Genomic DNA, 20,983 nt, shown 5'->3' with positions numbered 1-20,983 from the left:
GCAAAACAGACCAAGAACACTCTCAAACCATTGTGTGGATTGGTGTTAGGTCCTTGTTACCCCATTCCTGGCTAGGGCATTGGAAAATGGAGATTTAGAAACACTTTAATGTAATTTCATTGTTGCCCCTAAAAGTTCTGTTATCTTTGGGAACACTTAGGGGTCGTGGCCAGGCTACCGACCAAGATGGCTGCGTATCGCTGTAGCTCTGCCAGATCGCCCGACATCCTGGCTCTCTCTGCCTAAATTAGAGCACCATCCTGCCCGGTAGATGTTGATGCTGACCCTAAAGTGACTCACCAACAAAATAAAACCACTCTGGCATTAGGGGGCTGGCTGGTTCCCGAGATTCAGTGTGTGGCGATCAAAGCCGCTGTGGCTTAGAGGGATGTATTCGGCCTGCCCACGTCTGGCACTGATCCCCACTGGAGAGGCATGACATGAAACTGTGGGTGGCACGCTCATCCGTCTCTATGGGATGCTGACTGTGGACTCTTGGGGCCCCAGAGCCTGCCTGAGTGCCTCCGACACGGAGGAGGAAAGAAGTACGCCACTGCACGGAGCCATTGGTGTTGGCCGCAAGTAGACCCAACGACAAGCCGGTAAGAGCGATCCGGGACCGCTGCGCCTCTGTGTTTCCTGGTTGTCTGCATTAGTGACCTGCCCACTTTACCCCCGAAGGCCCCTCAGTGATATGGGCCACTGGAGAGCCTGTGGACCGGCCTCTCAGCCGGGCAGCCTGGTAGTGTGTGGGTGATGGGGAGCCGGGGAATGGCTGGGGCCTAGTCGTCGTTTGACCTGGGACCAGCTCTATAGGAGAGCTTCCGCACTAGGGTCGGGGTGCGGCTGAGGCCCGAGGGGGCATCTGACTTGCTCCCTGTATTGGCGTGGTGGCAGTCCGCAAACAGCAGTGAGCGGCGCATGGTTCCCCACTAGATGGACTTAGAGTGACAAGAGGCGAGATCCTCATGACTCCGAGATTCCTGGAGTGTAAAGCCCATAATTGCGTCTGCAGTCCTCATTAACCTGCTCACCGGCAGAATTAACCTAGCTTTGCCCCAGCATTTCAGAGACTTCCTAAATAGCTGCTTGGTGCAAAGGGATGGCCATATTGGTGGGGCATAGCACGTGTCATGGTGCAGAAAGACCCCAAGCAATTTCCCAAGCATAGTGGCCCAGCTACGACATCTGAATCCAGCATGGCTGAGGTTGGCGTCGAGAAGGTGCTCACAGCGGATGCCCCCCGGCTCTGACGCCATGATGGCGGAACTGCGGGCAGGTTTTCGATCATTAGACAGTCGGTTTGACTCCCTAGAAATGAGAATTGATACCATGGGAGCCCGATTAGACTGCACGAGCGTCGTCTGGACACTCCGGAGTGTAGAGTTTCTGATTTGGAGGATGGGGCGGCACAATCCATCAAAAGGTTGGACCGCATGGAGAAAATATTAGTCCATAACTATATAAAACAAAGACCTGGAAGCGAAAAGCAGAAGTAACAACCTGCACATTCTTGGAGTTGCAGAGTCCTCCAATACCGGCAAAATGGACCTTTTTGTAGAAACATTGCTCACTGATTTGTTTGGCAAAGAGGCATTCGCGCCCACATTTCTGGTTGAGAGAGCGCATCGCTCGCTTGTTCCCCGTCCTGGCCCCGGCGCCCCCTCTAGACCAATCATCGCCCGCCTATTGAACTTTCGTGACCATAATACGGCACTGAGGCTAGCACGAGAGATGGGTACTTTGTCCTGGCACGGTTCTACGATATCACTCTTCCCTGACTTTACTGCAATGGTTCAGGAGGCGTGGAGGAAGTTTGCAGGAATGAAGGCCACACTGATAAACCTGGGACTCAATTATGGCATGCTCTATCCTGCCTGTTTGAGAGTGGTCGTAGCGGGGAAGACCAGTGTGTTTGATATGCCACAACCGCACAATAGTTCTGCCAAGACTTCAGAAGAGCGGGGGCTTACAGGGTGAACCCACAGCTAGAAAATCTCCACTGCACAGTGGCATTGTGGCTAGCGTGGAGTTGTTTATCTTGGACTGATTGGCACCAATGGATGTTATCTGGTGGGATAAGTTAACTCTTTTTATTGTGTGGATATGGAGCAATAGACATATCGTTTTGGTAACAGTTGTACATTTCACAAGTCAAGTGGTTTGACGAGGCGTTGCCTTCCCCCCAGATGGTTATCATCTTTGACTGGTTCATTGTTTAGAATGCAAATGTTTGAACACTATTTCTCATTATGTGGGGCAGTTAATGTTGCATGTTTCTTATCAGGCAAGGGGATAGGTCCCTGCAATGGGGGATCCATGGATAGGCAGGGGGAGGGGGAGGGATATATACATTGTCCTTTCAAAGACTTACCATGCCCTCCTTTTCATCAGTGTAAAAGGTACATAGCTCCACAAAATGCACATTTGTATAAAAAGTTAGATGTTTCTCACGATGGCATGTGATTCCGTGTCAAAGCATACCAATTTGTCGCTCCTTACTTGGAATGTCATAGATTTAAATGACACTAGAAAAGGCAAGTAAGTATTGAACTAACTGCAGAGATATCAGATAGGAGTTGCATTTCTTCAGGAAACACACTTGCCAAAAGCTACGACGACGCCCTATGCTATGCCTTGAAGCCCTCACAGATACTTTGCTAAATATAGCTCGTATTGCAGTGGTAAGGCGGTGTTGATACACATATTACTTCCCTTCCATTTTTTAATGACACATACAGATAGGGAGGGCCGCTATGTTATTGTGGTGGGATATCTTATGGGACACAAGATAGCATTTGTTAGCCTATACGCCCTGAATGTTGACGATCTATACTTTTTCAGGATAATACATCTGCAAATTCTACAACTAGACGCAGATCACATATGTATTGGGGGGACTTCAATCTACTACTAGGTCCGGCAAGGGATGGTACATGCACGGCAGTGGACTCTTAGCCCCATGCACACCGCGCTTTGACAGAACTATGTGATGACCTATGCCTATTAGATATTTAGAGCTGTTGTAGTCCTGGAGAACTGGCATACACACATTACTCTGCTCCGCATCACACCTGGACGCGGCTAGATTACTGGCTTGTGTCCCTTGCACTAGTTGCCTGGTTCCGGCCAGGGCAGTCCAAAACTTGTCCAGACCCTATCGGATCATTCACTTGTGGTTCTGACCCTTAGGTTTCTGAGGCCAGAGGGATGTGAAAGACAATGGAGGCTCCCTAGTCAGGCACTACTAGACACCGTATTTCATGACGAGCTCCAGGAAGCGATGATTGAGTATTTCGATATTAACACTGGTTTGGTCACATCATGGGCTACTCTCCGAGAAGCCTTTAAGGCGTATATGAAAGGGGTGTGCATCTTTAAACATGCTGGGGTCCTGCAGGACTTGAGAACTACACTCAAACAGATTGAACAACAGCTGACCGCTCTGCACCAGGAGCATGTAGAGAGCCCAGACCGGGAAAGGCAGAGTCGCAGGCTGACATTGCTAACAGAGTTGAGGGAGGCAGCAGAGCGCAAAGCAAACTTTCTGAGTAAATACTCTACAGCGCGCCGATAAGGAGAGGGTGAATGCCCAGCTGCACGCATGTGAGATTCTTGTGTCCCTTTGTGGGGCGGTCCTGTATTACAGCACTTTGCACTGCACAGGGGCAGCGACTCACTGGTACCACTGATATCCAAGACAAGTTATTGGGGTATTATTCTCAGTTATACACATCACGTATAACACACAGCACGGAAGAACGAGCTAAATATCTGGCAGAAGTGGCGGTGGTGTGGCTAGAAAAGGCTATGCAACAGTTTCTTTTGGAACCCTTCTTCAAGAATGAAATTATAAGTGCCACTACCCAAGGGCTTCCCCAGAGACCCTGTTGATATACAAACTGTCTCCACGACTAGCTGGGCTTGGCAGAAGCTGGCAACAGTTGCTGGGGGGCGCAAGTTACACTCATCGGCTATCCCACTCGCAAACAATCCATGGGTACCTATTACAGTAGAAAAGATAGTCCAAAAGACACTGACTACAGATTCACTAGACACCTTTGGCGATCTTTTTCCGGGCGGAGAGATCTTTCACAGTGCAGAGGATGTGAAATTCAGCAAAGCATCCTTCAGGGATAAATTCACACTTAACAGACTGCGCTGCGCACTTAGATCCTTGTTGTCCGAATTTACCCCAGAACCAGAATCATATTTGCCTTTGACGACCCTGATTACAAGTGCACAGGGAGACTACTTGGTTTCAATATCACTGCTACCGGCCAGAGATACCAAAATCCATGCTGTCTGGGAACGCAATCTGGGACACCCTATTGATGACTCGCAATGGGCCTCCTGTTGTTGACAGATTAAAACTCTTTGAGCAGGCATAAGCTGCTGCACTCCAAGTTTCTGTGGCGGGCATATATGTCGCCAGCAAAACTTTATTCCATAGATCCCTCAAGACCACATGAGTGCCCCAAATGGGGGACACACTACGTGGACTTTGCCCACATGTCCTGGAACTGTGTGAAAGTGGCTAATTACTGGAGGGTGATCTATGTGGCCCTGAGCCGGATGACTGGTCTTGACTTTCAGCCTACCCCACAGGTCGCCCTGCTGGGGTACGTTTTGGAATATCCCTAAGCAACTTTGTTGTTACACCTCAATAGCATTATTACTAGCCAAAACGGAAATAGCCATAGCCTGGAGGAGCAAGCATATCCCTACTGTTAACGCATGGGTTAATAGTCTTATTTACTGCAACACAAACAGTGACCTATTTTCTCCCATATTGCCGGGGACTTCCAGACCCAAGGATATATGGGGGCCCTTGAAAACTTACTTGCTGGAAACTTACCAGACATCCTCGTCCCAGACACCGTCTGGGATAGTTCCCACTGGAGTGGGTTGAAGATTCTTCCACTAACTTACTATTGGTCAGTCATGAAATGCATGATAGATTCATTTTGTCTAAAATGGGGGAATTGTTGTATATGGAGTTGACAAAAGAATGATATGTAGTAAATTGGGTTTCATCTATGTTATATTATGTTTTTTTTCTAAATGTTGCATTGTTGATATGTACCAGAAGGCTGCTTGTTTTATGACAAAATGGTAAATAAAGTTTTAAAAAAATCTTTGGGAACCCACGGCTTCACCAGACTACCACAAACATCAATCAATTGAGAGAAAAGGTCCTTGCATTCCCCCATGTGAAGAATTCAACTCTTTTCATTGAAAAATATTAAACTATGCTCTTCTGTAACACTGCACCATGGAGGTGGAATTAAATCCTCTTTAGATTTCAGAACTATACAAGGAGTTGCAAGATGTCTTTAACAAGAACAGTGCTAACCAGCTACATTTACATTAGCCATGTGGTTGTCCTATTGATTCTATGGATGTCATCACAGGGGTAGAGATTCTACACTGTCAGATTTACACACTCACTTTGAAAGAATATTGGGTCCTCTGGAACTGTCAATAAGAACATCTGCAGAAAGGTTTCATAGGTCACTCTAGATCACCAGGAGGTCCCCTATATTCTTCACTCTAAAATGTGGGGGAAAGTATTGTCTAAAATGTGGGGGAAAGTATTGTCCATGCATCAGCAACTTAATGCCCTAAAAACAAATAATCGGTATCCATTGCAACTTAGTTTTGTATTACTAGACCAAAGAAAGACTGCTAAGATATTTTTTAATTTGGATTTAATAGGTGTCTATAATTTGGTAAGGATCCATTGACAAATGAAAAATTGTTTTCATACAATAGATAGACATTTTGAATATTTAGTAATTTCTTGGTCTATTTAAAATTCCTTCAGTCTTCCATCATTTTTGTTAAATACATTTTAAGAGACAATTTAGATGTCTATTTGGGCATCTATATGAAAGATATTCTGGTCTTCTCCGAGAAATAGAATAGCACAAAAAGCCATGTAAGAGAAGTACCACAACGTTTACAAAAGCACCCTTTGTTTGCAAATGTGCTTTTAAAGTCACAGAAGAAATCTTTCTGGGCTTTAAAATATAAGGGCATCATAAGGGCCAGAATAAGGTCAAAGCCCCCCAAATGTAGGCATTTCTCATATTTGCAAAGAAGAATCGAAGGTTTCTAGGTTTTGCCAATGTCTATTATCATTTTTACAAAGTTTTTGGGAAAATGTTCTGTCCATAGCTAGACTAACACAAAAAAGTATTCCATTTCAATAGCGCATGGAAAAAAGACTACATTTCAGAAACCCAAAGAACCCTTAACCACTGCTCTCATCTTGAAACACCCAAATTGTGAAGTGTCATTCATTGTAGATACTTACACCTCTTCATATGCCAGAGATGTCAGTCTTTCGAAAAAGACTCCAATATTGGAAATGTTCATCCTATATCATATTTCTCAGGGGCTCCAACATTTTCAGGGCTTTATTGCAGCTTCCATGATCGGGAGCCTTTAGCCATCAAGGAGGAGTTAGGTCATTGGAAACATAATTTGTAAGGAGCTCCGCAATTGCATAGCCATCTAGACTTATTATAGGAATATGGAATTTTTTTAACAAATCAAATTTTTGAATCCTTAACATGTCAGAGGTAACTTTTCTCTAGGTTCAAGTATGAGATCACCTATAGGCCAGATAAAACACACGGAAGGCAAATGGCCTGTGCATACAAGGAGATAAGTTGAAACCTGTAATTGTTCCCCCAACCAGTTGCATTCTGAAAGGAAGAAGTGCAGAAACTGAAGAAGAACATATAGAGAAATTAACAGAAAGTTATCAATCAATGAATCTTTCTCATTGGGTAGCCAAAATGTAGTAAGGAAGTCCAGTAGCTGAGATGTACTATAAGTAGATTTATTAAGGCTTAGTTAGCCCCACCAGGAACAGCCTGCCTTCTGCTCAGCCCATATTCCAACCGTCACACCTCACCTCACAGGTACCCAAACATTCCATTCATCATCAGCACATCAACATTTCACACAGCACATTTACACTGACTGAGCAGCCAGGAAGAAAGTAACAGGATAATTACAAAACAGGTTATTACACAAAACCTTACTTAAAGACAACAACAAAAAATCTCATTTGGTTCAAGAATTAACTATTTATCATTGACCAAATACTAAAACAACATGTTATGAAATTGGGGCACGACTTGGAATTTGTAAGACCAGAAAACTAATAACTCTTCAGTATTGGTGGACACAAATAAGAAAAGAAATCAAAATATTTGAGCAACAGTGTGCCATCTCTGCTCATACTTAGCAACCCAGGTGGAAAACAGTCCATATATTTCAGCCTATACTAATGTCCTAAAAACTCTGGTCAAACATTTTTATGGATTTTATAATTGACTTGCCACCATCAGAAGGAATGTCCTTAATATTAGTGGCCATAGACTATCTCACTAAGTCAGTAAATTTTGTTCCATCAGCCCCTACTTTAGTCACCATTATTTAAAAATCTTTCACAGGCTACGTAGATTAAAAAATATCATTACTACAGATTGAGATGCCCAGTTTATTACCAGATTTTGGAAGACATTACAGAAAAACCTAAATCAATACAGTTCATATGCACAGGTTACCATCCCACAACAGATGACCAAAGAGAAAAACTTAATCAGACATTGTAAAAAAATCTATGATGTTTCCTCATGCACAATTCTGATCAGTGGGTTTGTTGCGGAATTCTCATACAACAATGCCTTCCACACATCATTAAGATATTCCCCTCTCTACAGTTCATCTGGTTTCTACTCTCACATTTGGCCCACTGTGGTTTCTCCTTAATTGTTCCCCACAGTACAATCCCTACTCCAAAACATTAATCTGATTCAATAATCCATCCGTCTGCATCTGAAACCCACTAGGGCCAAATGCAAGTCATTTGCAGACAGACACCACAGTCCAGTTATTCAGTATGGGAGATAAGTTGTAACCTTCCACCATCAATCCATTCCAGGATCTTATCCAAAGTTCACCCCAAAGTATGCAGGACACATTTCCAATCAAAAGACTGGAAGAGCAAGCTGCAGTAGAATTGAAATTACCCTTTCATTGGAAACTTCACCCTGTGTTCCATGCCTCTCAGGTCAAGGAAATTGTTTTCTGTTTTGCAGTAACTTCACTTCCTACTTTGGTTGTTGCAACAGATAAATTTGAAGTAGGGAAAATCTTAGATTTTCTATGGAATAGGGTACAGCATTGGTATTCAGCAGCCTGAATAAGGTATAAGTGTCAGATGACTCCTTTGGGAACCAGCATCTTTTGTCTATGCACCAAAACTAGTAAGAGCATTTCAAAGATGTTTCCTAGTAAGCTCAAAACCAAAAGGTGTGGGATAATTGGTGGGGTATTGTCAAATCTCCAAGACTAGCATGCCAAAAAAGACCCACAAAAGTGCACATGTGGAGGAGATGGAGAATAAGAAAATGAAAACTACAATCATGCAAGTGAAAGAATTTCAAGGCTATATCAGAAACATGCTACACCAGCTGCTGCAGGTTTGGCATTGGTTACTTGGTTTAGGAAGATCATTATAAAGATTTTTCTGACATGAAGCCGTTGTTACTAACTGTAGGAAAGTGGCTTATTAGTAGATGGGGGTATTCATCTTCAGCTAGTAATAATACCAGAATCACTAATAGGTTCAGTCACATTTTAGTAAAATAATCCTTGCTCAACACTTGGTAGCTTAACACACAAGCAGCCAGGCATAATTTAGGAGGCAGGTATGAGTAAAACATTTAATCCACCAGAACAGTAAATAAAAGACACAGCATGATAAAAACCCAACACCAATTTATTACGATAGAGACTATTTGTATCTTCAAAACAACACCATAAGAATTAAGATCTAATTTGGAAAATCAGAGATATGAATTTTTAAAGATTAAATAAAAAATGTGCATTTTAGCGCCAAGAAGCTTAAAGCGCCATTCTCTGCTATCTTGTCGCGCTGGACCAGACAAAGTCAAAGTTTCAGGCCGGCTGCAATAGAGCATGAGTCAGATAGATGTTTTCACTCCAGAGACTGGTGACTCTCTGTCATACTGTAATCCTGTGGGTCCAGTCCAGATCTTCCATCAACCAACCTGCTAGAGCAAGTGATTGTCCTCTCCCTTTCCTACCCCTTTTTTTCCTAGAGCTTAGATTCCTTTCACTTTCCTTGAGCCTTTACAGGAAATGAGAAAATGTTCACGTGGCGAAGGTGGTATTTAAAGCGAAGGGTTGTGACACTCTGGCCCTAACAATGATGCCACTAAGCACATCACTCACCTAATCATGTCCCTTTTTGTCAAAGGCAAATAATTTTCCATGAAATTAAAATATCCACTGGAATAATAGAAAACATTCAATTGGCTCAGATGATTAGGAAATAAGCAAGCAGTCTTTTGTATTAAAATAGGCATTTGTGACACACACAAAAGGAAAAATGTTAGATCTTTTATTCATTCTGAAAGATTAAATTAACCTCCTAATTCTACCATCCTGTGGAGTCACAAAAGCAATTGCAGTCCCTGTGGTTTGGGGGCCAACCTCTGGGGGCCCATTCTGCCACTGGCAGGGCCCTGGCCTGAGAGCTTCGACTTGGTCTGGAAAACAGGTGGCCCCCTGCATGTATTTTGCGGGGGGGACCTTTCAACTTTCGTTGCACCACTGCTACCATCCTGGTTTGTTCGATCTTGCCACTTAGCCGTCCCATTAAAAAATTGTTACAAATAATGCAAAAGTCTAGCCCACCTACCAGGGCCAACAGCAGGACATTGAAATAAGTGAGACCATTAAAAACATTTTTATCACCACTTATTTTGAACAAAAGAATGAACAATTTTATTCAGTTGATGACATAAGATCGACAGATAACTACCTTATCTTCAGAAACATACTCAAGAATTGGCTCTTCCCCACATAACCACCATATGCAAACAGATAAATATACAATATCTCTCTGTATATGACATTTATTTGTACTACAGATATGTACCTATATATGTGTATTGCTTATATGAATACTTATGTTTAAAATATTTTTATTACATAGATATATAGATATTCATTAGTTCTGCTTAATAAAATGTATATATATAACTGATAGTTACATTATTCTATGTTTTTAACATGTATATAAGTAACTGCATAAATAATTAAATCTTTTTATCATAACTATTTATCTACAACTGCTTCACTATTGAGCTAAAAAACAAATATAAATGTATATGAAAATAAATAAAGCTATTTTGAAGTACAACATTTGAAAGCCTGGGTTTATTTAATACATCTTTGATCTAAGCTGGGCTTCTAATGGAATTCTATAACACATATTAGCAAGCCCATTGTTTAGCGGCAGTTTCCTGCCGCTAAAAAGGCGATAATTTTAAGGAGCTTCTTGCTAATATGCCCCTATGTTTGTTCCTAAGAATGCAAGCACACTGATTGCTCTCACTGATAGTTATTTGTAACACTGTGTCAACCAAATTTCTAGAGACAAAAAGTTAACTTTAAAAAACTAGTCACCAAAAATCACGTTTTCCACTAAAAGGATAACATAATGAAAGTCAATATCTGGAAATAAAGGCCATATCACGTCTCCTCCTTCTAGAAAACTTCCATATTTCTCCGAATTTAGAAATATCAATGTATCTTGCCTAATGAACATTATAAACACTATGCAGCCGCTTTCACTGGTCAACGACCATCTGCTATTAAGGTGTAAACAACTGTGTATATTCCTGTGCCAACTAAAATTCTTGAAATTGCAAATGCTTTTGATCCAAAAGGTTGTGTTTGAAAGCATCCAAATTTCTTTTCTAGAGTAAAAGTAAATTAGGACGTTCATCATACGCAAAATGTAGAACCAGTTTCAAAGCATAGGCATGGCTATTTGGAAAAATTGTACGAGGACAAACTGCAAACTCACAATTTCACAAAAACTCTTCTATGCTCCTGCCAATTGGGCATCAAACTGGGGCACTTGCTTTCTCGCTTTACACCCTCAATAAAGCTATTAAGATGATTGACTATGAAGATACCTATCCATCACATTACAAGACCGCTCAGCATGCTTGAATATCATTGATCACAGGATATCTGCAATCACTCTCTCCCAGTAATGGTATATAATATGTACTGTATTAGAACGGTTTTCCACTTTCCTATCAGATATAATCCAGTTTGTGAAATTTAAAACATCATGATTTCTGCATTGTCCTTAATCCGTGGTATGCCTAAAGTGCACCTAGAATCACATCCATTTTTAGTTCGAACACGCAAAAGGAGATATTGGTGGGAGCCATTGACATCGAGCAGTATATTGACAACATTCTGCTTCATTTGAGAGCATCTTTCTCGCCTGATATTGTTGAGATGGCGTTCCTCCACAATTGCTAGTACAAATGTCAGCCTTAGACACTGCCCACATCTTTATTGAGAAGGCGACTTTATACAATAGCATATATTTCTTACCTTTTGCGGTAGTATAGATGCAGACATTATGCTTGCGATGGCCGAGGCAGGCACAGACAATACATCTTTCAGAAATACGGTGAATGTTTGGTTCGCTTTCAGTATGTCCTTTACAGGAATCACACCCCCTAATGAGAAAAAAGAATGTTTCAGATTTGTATGATATATAGTATAAATTAATCACACTGATTTGCATATGAACTATAATATCTTCTGGCATACTTAATGTGTAGGTTTTGAGTACGCCATCTTGTAATATTACATTATATTCCATGACTAAGTATGAGAATTTCAGTTTTTCTCCTTGAGAACAGTGCAATTTTCAATGGAATAGTTCCCAACTTATATAGTAGATTTCTGAAAATCGAGAACGTTTATGTTTTCACAAATCAGAAAAAGCAAGTAACTTGTCAACTATCTAAAAATACAAGCGCGTTGGAGACATGTTGCTGAGGACATATATTATTACACGTTTTCAGTCAGCTAATTTGACAAATTACAAAATAATGTTGTCTATCTCGGAGCTGTCAATGCTAGTATTGTATGTTCGTTTAAAAGCCATCCTATTCTCTTTCCACGAAGTCACTGATTTAATTGTAGTTCAGTCACTGCCACTGCCCGGGTTTACCGCACACCACGTCCACTTTCCCACCAACAACATCTGTGCTGACTAGGCCCACGCTAGACTTCTACCATGCTTCCTCCCTAGCCCACGCGTCAGTATCCAGTGACAAGTTCTGCTGTCTGATTTTAGCAAAACAGCCTATTGAAAGAGATGAGGATTCTGCCTTCAGTATGTCGGGGTTCCCACCCAAGCCAGCATTTGTGTAACGAAATTATCAATGGTGCTGGGACGATTTTTAGAGTAGTGATACACTCATCAATTTTATGTCAATGAAATTATAGATGCAGGGGCAGCTCCTCCACTAGGGCGGAGGAGCGTCACCCCACTGCTTTCTCGCAGTGCGAGAAGCCGAAATATAAAATCGCAATTGCTACAGTTTTATGTTTCTCTCACTGCAAGAAAGAAGAAGGGGAGGAGTGGTGTGCCCACTCCTAAGGGTGCAATTACTGTTTGGTCGGCCCTCTGGGTCCTCCCAAACCAGTCATGCGCACTCTGTTATTTCTCAATGCGGCCTACATGGAGAAAATGGCCTCCCCGTGAGCCGCTGGCAGGGCGGCGGCCCCACCAATCACAACGCTGCCATTGCATCGTTGTGATTGGCTTAGTGGAGGGGGGAAGGCTGCCTGCTTCATGTTCATGGAGGCTGGAGAGCAGGAGCAGAGAAATTGCGGGACCCGGCCACAGGACAGGTATGTTTTTTTAAATGATTATTACATTTACCCCGCCCCGACGTCCCCTTCCACCCGTGATTAATTGTGGCTGCGACTCCACAGGGATTGTGAAAAATCCAAGTGTTACACAAAGTGTAGCAAATAAGTGATGTCTATTAGGCTAAAGACTGGTGCCAGATTGGTGAATGTACAGTGCTCTGCAGATTGCACTAAATAAATGAACAAACAATGGTGTGCTGGTGTACTGTTTTTACATCGAGCACATTTTCCTGTTTGGTAAGTGGCCTTTTAAAAGGACCACTAAAGTCCCTCAGTCCTGCAGCTTAACTGCTAAACCTTTGCAGTGCACAAACAATAAAATGCTGAAATCAGATTTCTGTGCATACTTATCATTTGTGCATTAAACTAGTAAAGCGTTATGGGTTGCTTTGATTTTATTAAAACGTGTATTCCCATCACCACTGAGAAACACAAAAAGCTATGTGCCTCATTTGAAGTTTTCCTGCTGCTAATATGTTTTGAAACATTTGAAAAGTGCAATAATGTTAAGACTATCACTTGCTTCACATCTCAAATTCCCTCACTTTGTAGTCTTGGAAAGGAAAGGTGAACCCCATTCTCTGTTTTAAATAGGCAGCATTTGGTCAGAAGGCGTTGCAGGATACTCGACCTCTGTCATGGAGCTCAGAGCAACATAAAAACTAGATTACAGCCCTCTTTATTTCTCATTCGCTGTGGACCTTTTGCAGGGTTATCTTGGGGTGCTGTAGCACCTCCCACCCCTACATTCAGCGCGCCTGGAAATCAAGAGTCAGATCATTAATAGGGCAATGGGGGTTTGGTTGGAGGAAGCCAGTGGGTCCTCTCTTCAATTTCTAATACGAGTTTGAACGTCACCATACATAAGAAAAGAAAGAGAAAAAAAATGAATTGGGAAATGTCGCTGATCTTCAGCAATGAGCAAAAATGACTTGTTACCTGGCTTTACATCAAATAGAAGGCTATCACTCGATCCAGTGTTTAGAAATTGTATGCATTCTATGTATCAACCTCTTTGACAGCTAAATTCGCGCATAGAGGGCATCTGTGCAGGCTCTTGCCTGATCATGCTCCAAGCAGGTCACTTTACTCATTCACTAGGAACAGAACATGCACCACGAAGTGCCAACTTTTTCTTTGTATGCCGAGTTAAACCCCATTCAGAAATTAACTCAGACAAGAGCTACAAACGTATTTTGAACTGAATGGAGGGAGAAGCACATATAGGGGCAATGTGTGGGACACAATGAATATTCTGATATGAGAATGTGTAATAGGGAAATTGTTTGGTGTCAGACACACACTGGTAAAAGTGCAGGAATTAAAAGAGGACAGAAATGGGAACGGGAGAAAGATAACTAGCAATAGTTATAACCGAACTATTATTAACATTACAAACTGCTGTCTAGAGTAGAGAAATGTCCACGGACCTCATACAGACATTGGTTATATAGGAGAGTGAGATTCTTAGGAAAGTACTCACTGGTTTTAAAAAAAGTAAAAACTGTGCACACACATGATAGCACTGGCCGACTCTTCAGGTAGGCTAGTGACCACCCAGGAAGGGCTAGGGATGGGGTTTTAGTGAGGACAAGAAGAAGTGGCGCTCAGACTTGTTTGCGTAATGTTCATGAGGATTCAAGTAATTATGGTGCTGCCAGGTTGAGGGATTTACCCGATAACCCCTGGATTTGTGTGGGTCGAATGATCCACACTGGAAAATTAGCACAGTCCTGGGAACACGTGGTGAGGGTATTTACACAGTTTGTTTGAATGTACTTGGTTCTGACAAAGCGGCGGTCAACACCAGTGTATGATTTGAAAAAGTTTTTTATATTTCACAAGGTAACAACTGTTTTTGTACAAAACGAACAGCTGACAAGTGTTTCGTCACAAGAATTTATCCTGTGACTCTTCAGGGCTGTTCCTGGTCGGAAGAGGAGGAGGACCAGGACTATCGGTGAAGACGCGGTGCAACAACACTGCATCTCGAGTTTTGGACTAGCTCCTTCTCACAGAACCATGAGTTTCATTTAACCCATAGCAGCACCACCTTTCACAATTTTATTTCAAGCTCATCAAACACCCAGGAAGGGGTCAACACATTATTCTTTGATTACTTACAAGGGCTACGCGTGGTTATGCACCATCAACACCTTGCATTGTTGGATGAAAAGGTAGACAGTATTGCACAGAAGGCACTTATAGCCAATCAAAAAGATTCAGTAGATGTGCCAGTATCAAAGGAGGAGATGTTACTGAGCATCAGCGACCCAATAAGGGTAGGATGGTGGTTGGGGGGCGAAGGTGTTGGGGCGGATCTCCCTGCTGAAGTATGTAAGGGATATGGGGACATACTGGCTAAACACTTGGAAAAAGAGTTGGAGGAAGTCAGAGGAAACAGGATGTTCCCAGATTCAAAGCAAGATGCTGGGAAAATAATGATTCCTAAACCAAAGAATAAGTCCACCAATTGCAAAGCATGCAAGGAGCTCTCTATAATAAACACCAACACTACAATCTTCAGAAAGGTAATGGCAAACAAACTAAAGCAGGTGATATCATTTTTAATTAGCCAGGAACAATGCAGCTTTATGTCAGGCAGAATCACTGGGGATATATACAGGATTTATAAAGGCCAGCAAATGTAATGAAGGAAAGCCAGAAACATGTATATAATAGCTATTAGAGTCATTGGATACAGTGGAAGCCTTTGACACTATAGATTGGAGTATCAGTTAAAGATATTGGAAATTCTATCTTTTGGTCAACAATTAAGATGTTCGGTGACATTACTCTATAAAGCCCTTGTGGGATTAAAGACTAATTCAGTGAACTAAGGGTGATGGGATCAGGATAGAGCAACAAAACAGCCATGCCCAGTGTCACCACTGCAGCTTACATTGGTGTCAGAACCATTGCAGTTCCTCGTACAGATGAAATGCAGGAAAACCAGCAAATGGAATACGGAGAAAAAGACTGGATGTAGAAGAAATAAACAAATCACAAGAGAATGCAAGTAGCTAAGTTTCAATTTGCTCTACCCAAATAATAACAGAACTGACCCTGTCCATCACATGTAAGGCTCAGAGTTTAGCCGATTCCCATTATCCCATTTGGATGCTGATTGATACAGTTCATAGAAATCACAAACTTAGATATGCTTGGAATAAAATTGTTAGCTTTGGCTATCACTGAAGATAACCTGTGTTCACACTCGGGGACCTTGGCACAAAGCAGTCTGGCTTATCTAAAGAGGCATGGTGTGAAATATTTGTGCAACATACACACACATTATCACAATGAAAACACCAAGCAAGTGCTCCACAAAAGTTGAGAAAAATAGAGAATATCTTAGAGAGAAAATCAAGACCATAATGACAAAAATACCAATGAGTAGGACCAAAGTTATGAATTGTCAAAGAATACATCAAAATTAGTCCTTAGCAGTCAATTGCGCTTAAAGGTTAATAGAGGTCATGCTGGATGGGTTAATCCAAAAGTTCAGGCTGACCGCAATAGAGGGCAGGCTAGGTTCAGGACTAATGCAAGTCCATGGAAAAAGCACTTTGGATGAAGCAAACATTGATGCCAAAACCTCAATGCGAGGAGTTGAGGATGCACTGCTTTGGCATCTATCCTGAGGACGCAGGAGTAGCATTGGCACCGATCCACACAGTCAATGAAAGTTTTGTTGATGAACCCCTTTATGATGCAAGTGCTGCATCTTTGTCGAGAGACACTGTCCATCGGTGTCGAGCAGCGCAGTCCATTGAGTCGATGTTGTTGATTAGCTCCTGCGTTGTCATTGAAGGGCAATGCATTAGTTACGAGCAGCGAAAAGTCATTACTCCATTTATTCTGATAGTTCTGGACTGCAGAAATGTATTTTCGATGGCCATGACTGGATTGAGACCACTTGACAGAGCAGAGCTCACAGATGGAAGACTCCAGGTCCTGTTGCAGAGTTTTAGGAAGTCTTTGATGGCCCTGAGACTTCAGAAACAGGAGGCAAGCCAGCAAGCTTGTGGAGTCAGTCTGGATTCAAGTGAGATGGGTCCGGTCACTGTCCTCAGCAGGGAAGATATCAACAGGCAGCAGGGCGTCTCAGCAAAGCAGAAAGCAGTTCCTTCAGAGCAGCAGTCAGGCAAAGTGGCAATCCTTACAGCAGAGCAATCTTTACTCCAGCAGAGTTATTTCCAGGACTAGTAGTCTACTGATTTGGTAGGGTCGGATCCTCAGTACTTAGATCCAAATGTGCCATTGAAGTGAATGGTGACTTCGAAGCAGCTTCTTGACCTGCACAGGTCCCATTTCATCCTAGCCCTGTCTACCAGGATATCTGTGGGGGGATCAGTCCTTTGTGTGGGGGCAGGGCACAGCCTTTTCAGATGCTAGTGTGAGGTTCCTCTCACCTTCCTGCCCAGGAAGGCTATAAGAATGCAGATGAATGCAGATGAGTCCCCTGTCACACCCACCCTTCCTGTGTTTGTGGCTGTCTAACGAAAATGCAAAAAGTCCAGTTGTCACCCAGCTCGGACGTGTATTGGGGACAGGCTGCAGGCACACAGAGCAAAGTTAGGAGCAGAGGAATGTCCACTTTCTAAAAGGGGCATTTCTAAAATAGTAGTGTCAAATCCAACTTTACCACTAAAGAGGATTTACCATTACCATTGCAAAGATATGAAACAAGATTTAGCTACTCCTTTCCAATCAGGAATTATAGCTTTAAAGTGTTCTAAGAAATTCCTAATGCTAGCCTATGAGAGGAGTAGGCCTCATAGCAGTGAAAAACAAATGTAGCTGTTTGTCACTACTAGGACATGTAAAACATAGAAGTACATGTCCAAACATTTACTTACACAGCACCCTGCACTCATGGCTACCTCAGGCTTAAACAATGTGTAATTAAAGGGGAGTTTAAGGCTTGGCAAGTGATTTTAAATGCCAAGTCAAAGTGGCAGTAAACCACATGTACCAGACCCTGTAACAACAGGACTGACACCGGTTTTATAGGCTACTTGTGTGGGTGGCACAATCAGCACTACATGCCCACTAGTAGTCTCTGGGTATTTAGTATACCACTCTACAAGGAACGTATTGGTTAACTAAATATTCCAATCAGGTATATACCAATGGAACTATGTTTTAGTGGAAAAGCACATGCAGTTTAGCACTGGTTAGCAGGGCTGAAGTGCTCAGAGTCCTAAGGCCAACAAAAAGATACAAAAAGCACAGGTAAGCAAGTAAAAAATGTGTGGAAAGACCAACCTAAGGATGACAGGTCTAATAGCTTTCAGTTATTCTTGTTTTCTTTCTGACATTTTATTTATAAAATAATAGCACAAAATATTCCCCAGAGGAAATGTTTCCTCTATATTTCATGGAATAGCTTCTCCCTGATCAGTCCTTCCAGTCTTCAATGCACAACTGAATATTCTTATTGCCACAGTGACACATACAGTTTCCAATGGACTCATCTTTAAGCATTTCTTTCCAAAATCCTCCAGCAATTAATAATATTCACAATCTGATTTGACACTCTTTGTTTCTGTTTATAAAAATCAACTACGTGCAAGTTTCTGCCCGAACCCTAAATCCGTGCAATCCCTGCAAGAGCACTTTTTCATTCAAACGTCTTTTAAACTCTTTTTTTTCTTCATGGAAAACATTTTTATTAAAAAATATGTCGTGCAACTCACACACAGCAAATCTCACTCACAGACAAATACACCTAGGTTGTTTTAATGTTGGGACTATTTACGCTCTTTAACACACTTCTGGTACCAATTACAGTAGCATTCTGGTAAAGAACAGGGGTTTGAAGTCAAAGTCAATTTTCCCGAAAATTTAAAGGAGACTGTATGCAACACTGTCAGGAGGAAAAACAGTTGAACGGAACCTCCGTATATGCATGTGAGATAGTGCTACCTTAGGATATTTTGATAAGCCCTAGAATCATGCAAACAGTTTATCCCCCGACAGGCTACCGCCAAACCACAACTTTAGCCGGGACATTTGATCAGCTAAGGGCTGGAAGTGTAAAGTTATTGCTGGACACAAATATAGGGAAATAACAAAATGTTTAGGATGCCCCCAATGGCAACAGTAAACTCTTCGTAAATAACAATGTGAAAGTATATGGAGTAATTAATGCAAACATTTAAAATAAGATTCTGGAAATGCTGGCATGGAAATCATCTGATGTTCTCCCTTCCAGTTTGGCTGACAGGACTTGTTACGTTAAGTGAAGTCTAATCCATTCTGATTACCTCTTGTTGTCACATGGCACACGACAGTGGTGAGTTTAGCTTGCTCTGAAGTGATTTGCCAACATGACCGTGGCTGCAGGGTAGAGGCCAAACAATGAAAAGAGTATGATATAGACAGAGATACTTTTAGTAATTCCATGAAACTTGTTAGCAAGGGGGTGCTGATTTGTTCTTCCCGAATACGGCTCTTTGGTAGACTGTAGGGCATAATAAGCTCCCATTCCCATAGAGCAGCAAACCCTCTTGCAGCTAACAATAGAATAGCTACAGTTAATAACTCAGTCCCATTCTAAAATAATACATTACGTTTGGTGGAATAAATACCTATTTATAGGTAAATTACTCATGATTGACACAGTTTAAATGATTCCTCTATACTTTATATTTAGAGAATGTTATGAGCACATTGGTCTTAATTATGGCCAAATATTTACAAAGAGTTTGCATTTTTTATTTAATGCAATCCAAAACAAAGTCCTCTGCTGGGATTTACAAACCAAAACAAATCATAATGTGCACACGTTTGTAACCCAAAGTAACACACCACAGGGCAATGCGCTGCCTCTGCATTAGTTTGCGGCAAAGGAGTGTTCAGTGGGTAATGTATGGGTGTTCCTATACAGGACTCATGGGTTTTGAAGCAAATTCCCATCTACAAAAAATAGAAGACAGGGATTTGTGCCAAAATACTGAATCTCCCTTAAGTAGGCGTAACGAGGACAAATGTTTTTATTTCTCCCCATCTTTTTCCTCTTTATATGTGTGCTGCACTCTGCAGCAGCACACACACAGAGCAAGATGCCCGAATGGACAGTTTGTGAGCAGAACGGGACAACTTCCTGCACATAACCTATGCTGACTACTATGCAGACAACCTTGCAAGCGTGCCTGCACTGGTGCATGGCAGCCCCAAGTGTGCCAACACAGAGAGAGAGCGAACTGTCCAACTTCTAAGTAGATATGGCACCATGCTGCTCTCTCCTGGTCATGCAACACAGCACAGCAAGTTTTCTTGCTCAACTTTGTGGAGTTAACTCTTTGTAAATAAGCCTTTGTGCTTTTTACAAAGTTTAGTGAAATATTATTCTCAAACCCTGTTACACTGAATCAGGGGTTTGACATTAATGCACTCTTCTTCTTCATTACACACCTAGGGGCATATTCTCATGGACTTATCGCCCAGTTAGCAGCACTTTATCACAGCCAAAGTGGCGATAAATATATCGCCCTATTCACAAGCTGGTGCTAACATCCAATATCACCAGTTTTCCTGAGACACCACTCTCAAAAAACATCGCCACAGATGACACCGGCAACTAACGCTAATGATATGAAGAGTAGGCTTTCCTGTGCAAAAAGCAGTGACAACACCACTTTGCAACAGTCTCAACGACCAGCCAGATTGGTTATAAGATTCCAAAACATGCGGTAAGGCATGTTATCAGCAGGGATTTAACACCTACTGTTACCTGGTGTAAAGTCGGAAGACAACCTGCACCATAAATGTGAGCCCAGCCCAGAGCCACACCTGAAGAACAAAGATGCCATGGAGCTACTGATTGGGCAGCTCGGACACCCAGGACGGCCACAACACCCACCACCACCACCCCCAGGACCTCTCCACCCCCCGGACAGAGATATTTTACATCACTTTACAAAATCATGAACAAAACAATTCGCCTGATGTCGCACAATTACAACAATGAACATTCATGTGTGGTCAAAAAAAGGAGAATCATTCATTCATCTTTGTATTTCCAAACAAATCATTTTATTCAAGTTAAACTCAAAACAACTATTTGGAAGAGTCATGGCGGGTCATCTCTGGACAATCTGTAAGTCACAGCCTGCAAGACAAAATTCAAGATAAGAAGGTGTGTCATGTGCTCATCAAAGGACAGAGAGAGAGAGAG

General features: G+C 42.1%; 1 protein-coding gene across 2 annotated transcripts in view; it reads right to left on the bottom strand.

Moving 5' to 3' along the window:
- LOC147727632 (phospholipid-transporting ATPase ABCA1-like) overlaps nt 1-20,983 on the bottom strand; it is a 2,839,360-nt gene that overhangs the window by 2,352,450 nt on the left and 465,927 nt on the right. For both annotated transcript variants that reach the window (XM_086961649.1, XM_086961650.1), the window contains exon 6: nt 11,464-11,591. In XM_086961649.1, the coding sequence (XP_086817775.1) occupies nt 11,464-11,591 (128 nt within the window). The remainder of the gene's footprint in view (nt 1-11,463; nt 11,592-20,983) is intronic.

The sequence above is a fragment of the Lissotriton vulgaris genome, chromosome 3_1 (assembly GCF_964263255.1).
Source record: "Lissotriton vulgaris chromosome 3_1, aLisVul1.2, whole genome shotgun sequence".
Taxonomy (NCBI): Eukaryota; Metazoa; Chordata; class Amphibia; order Caudata; family Salamandridae; genus Lissotriton; species Lissotriton vulgaris.
Note: the sequence above shows the minus strand (reverse complement) of the source record. Positions and strands in the feature narration are given on the sequence as shown.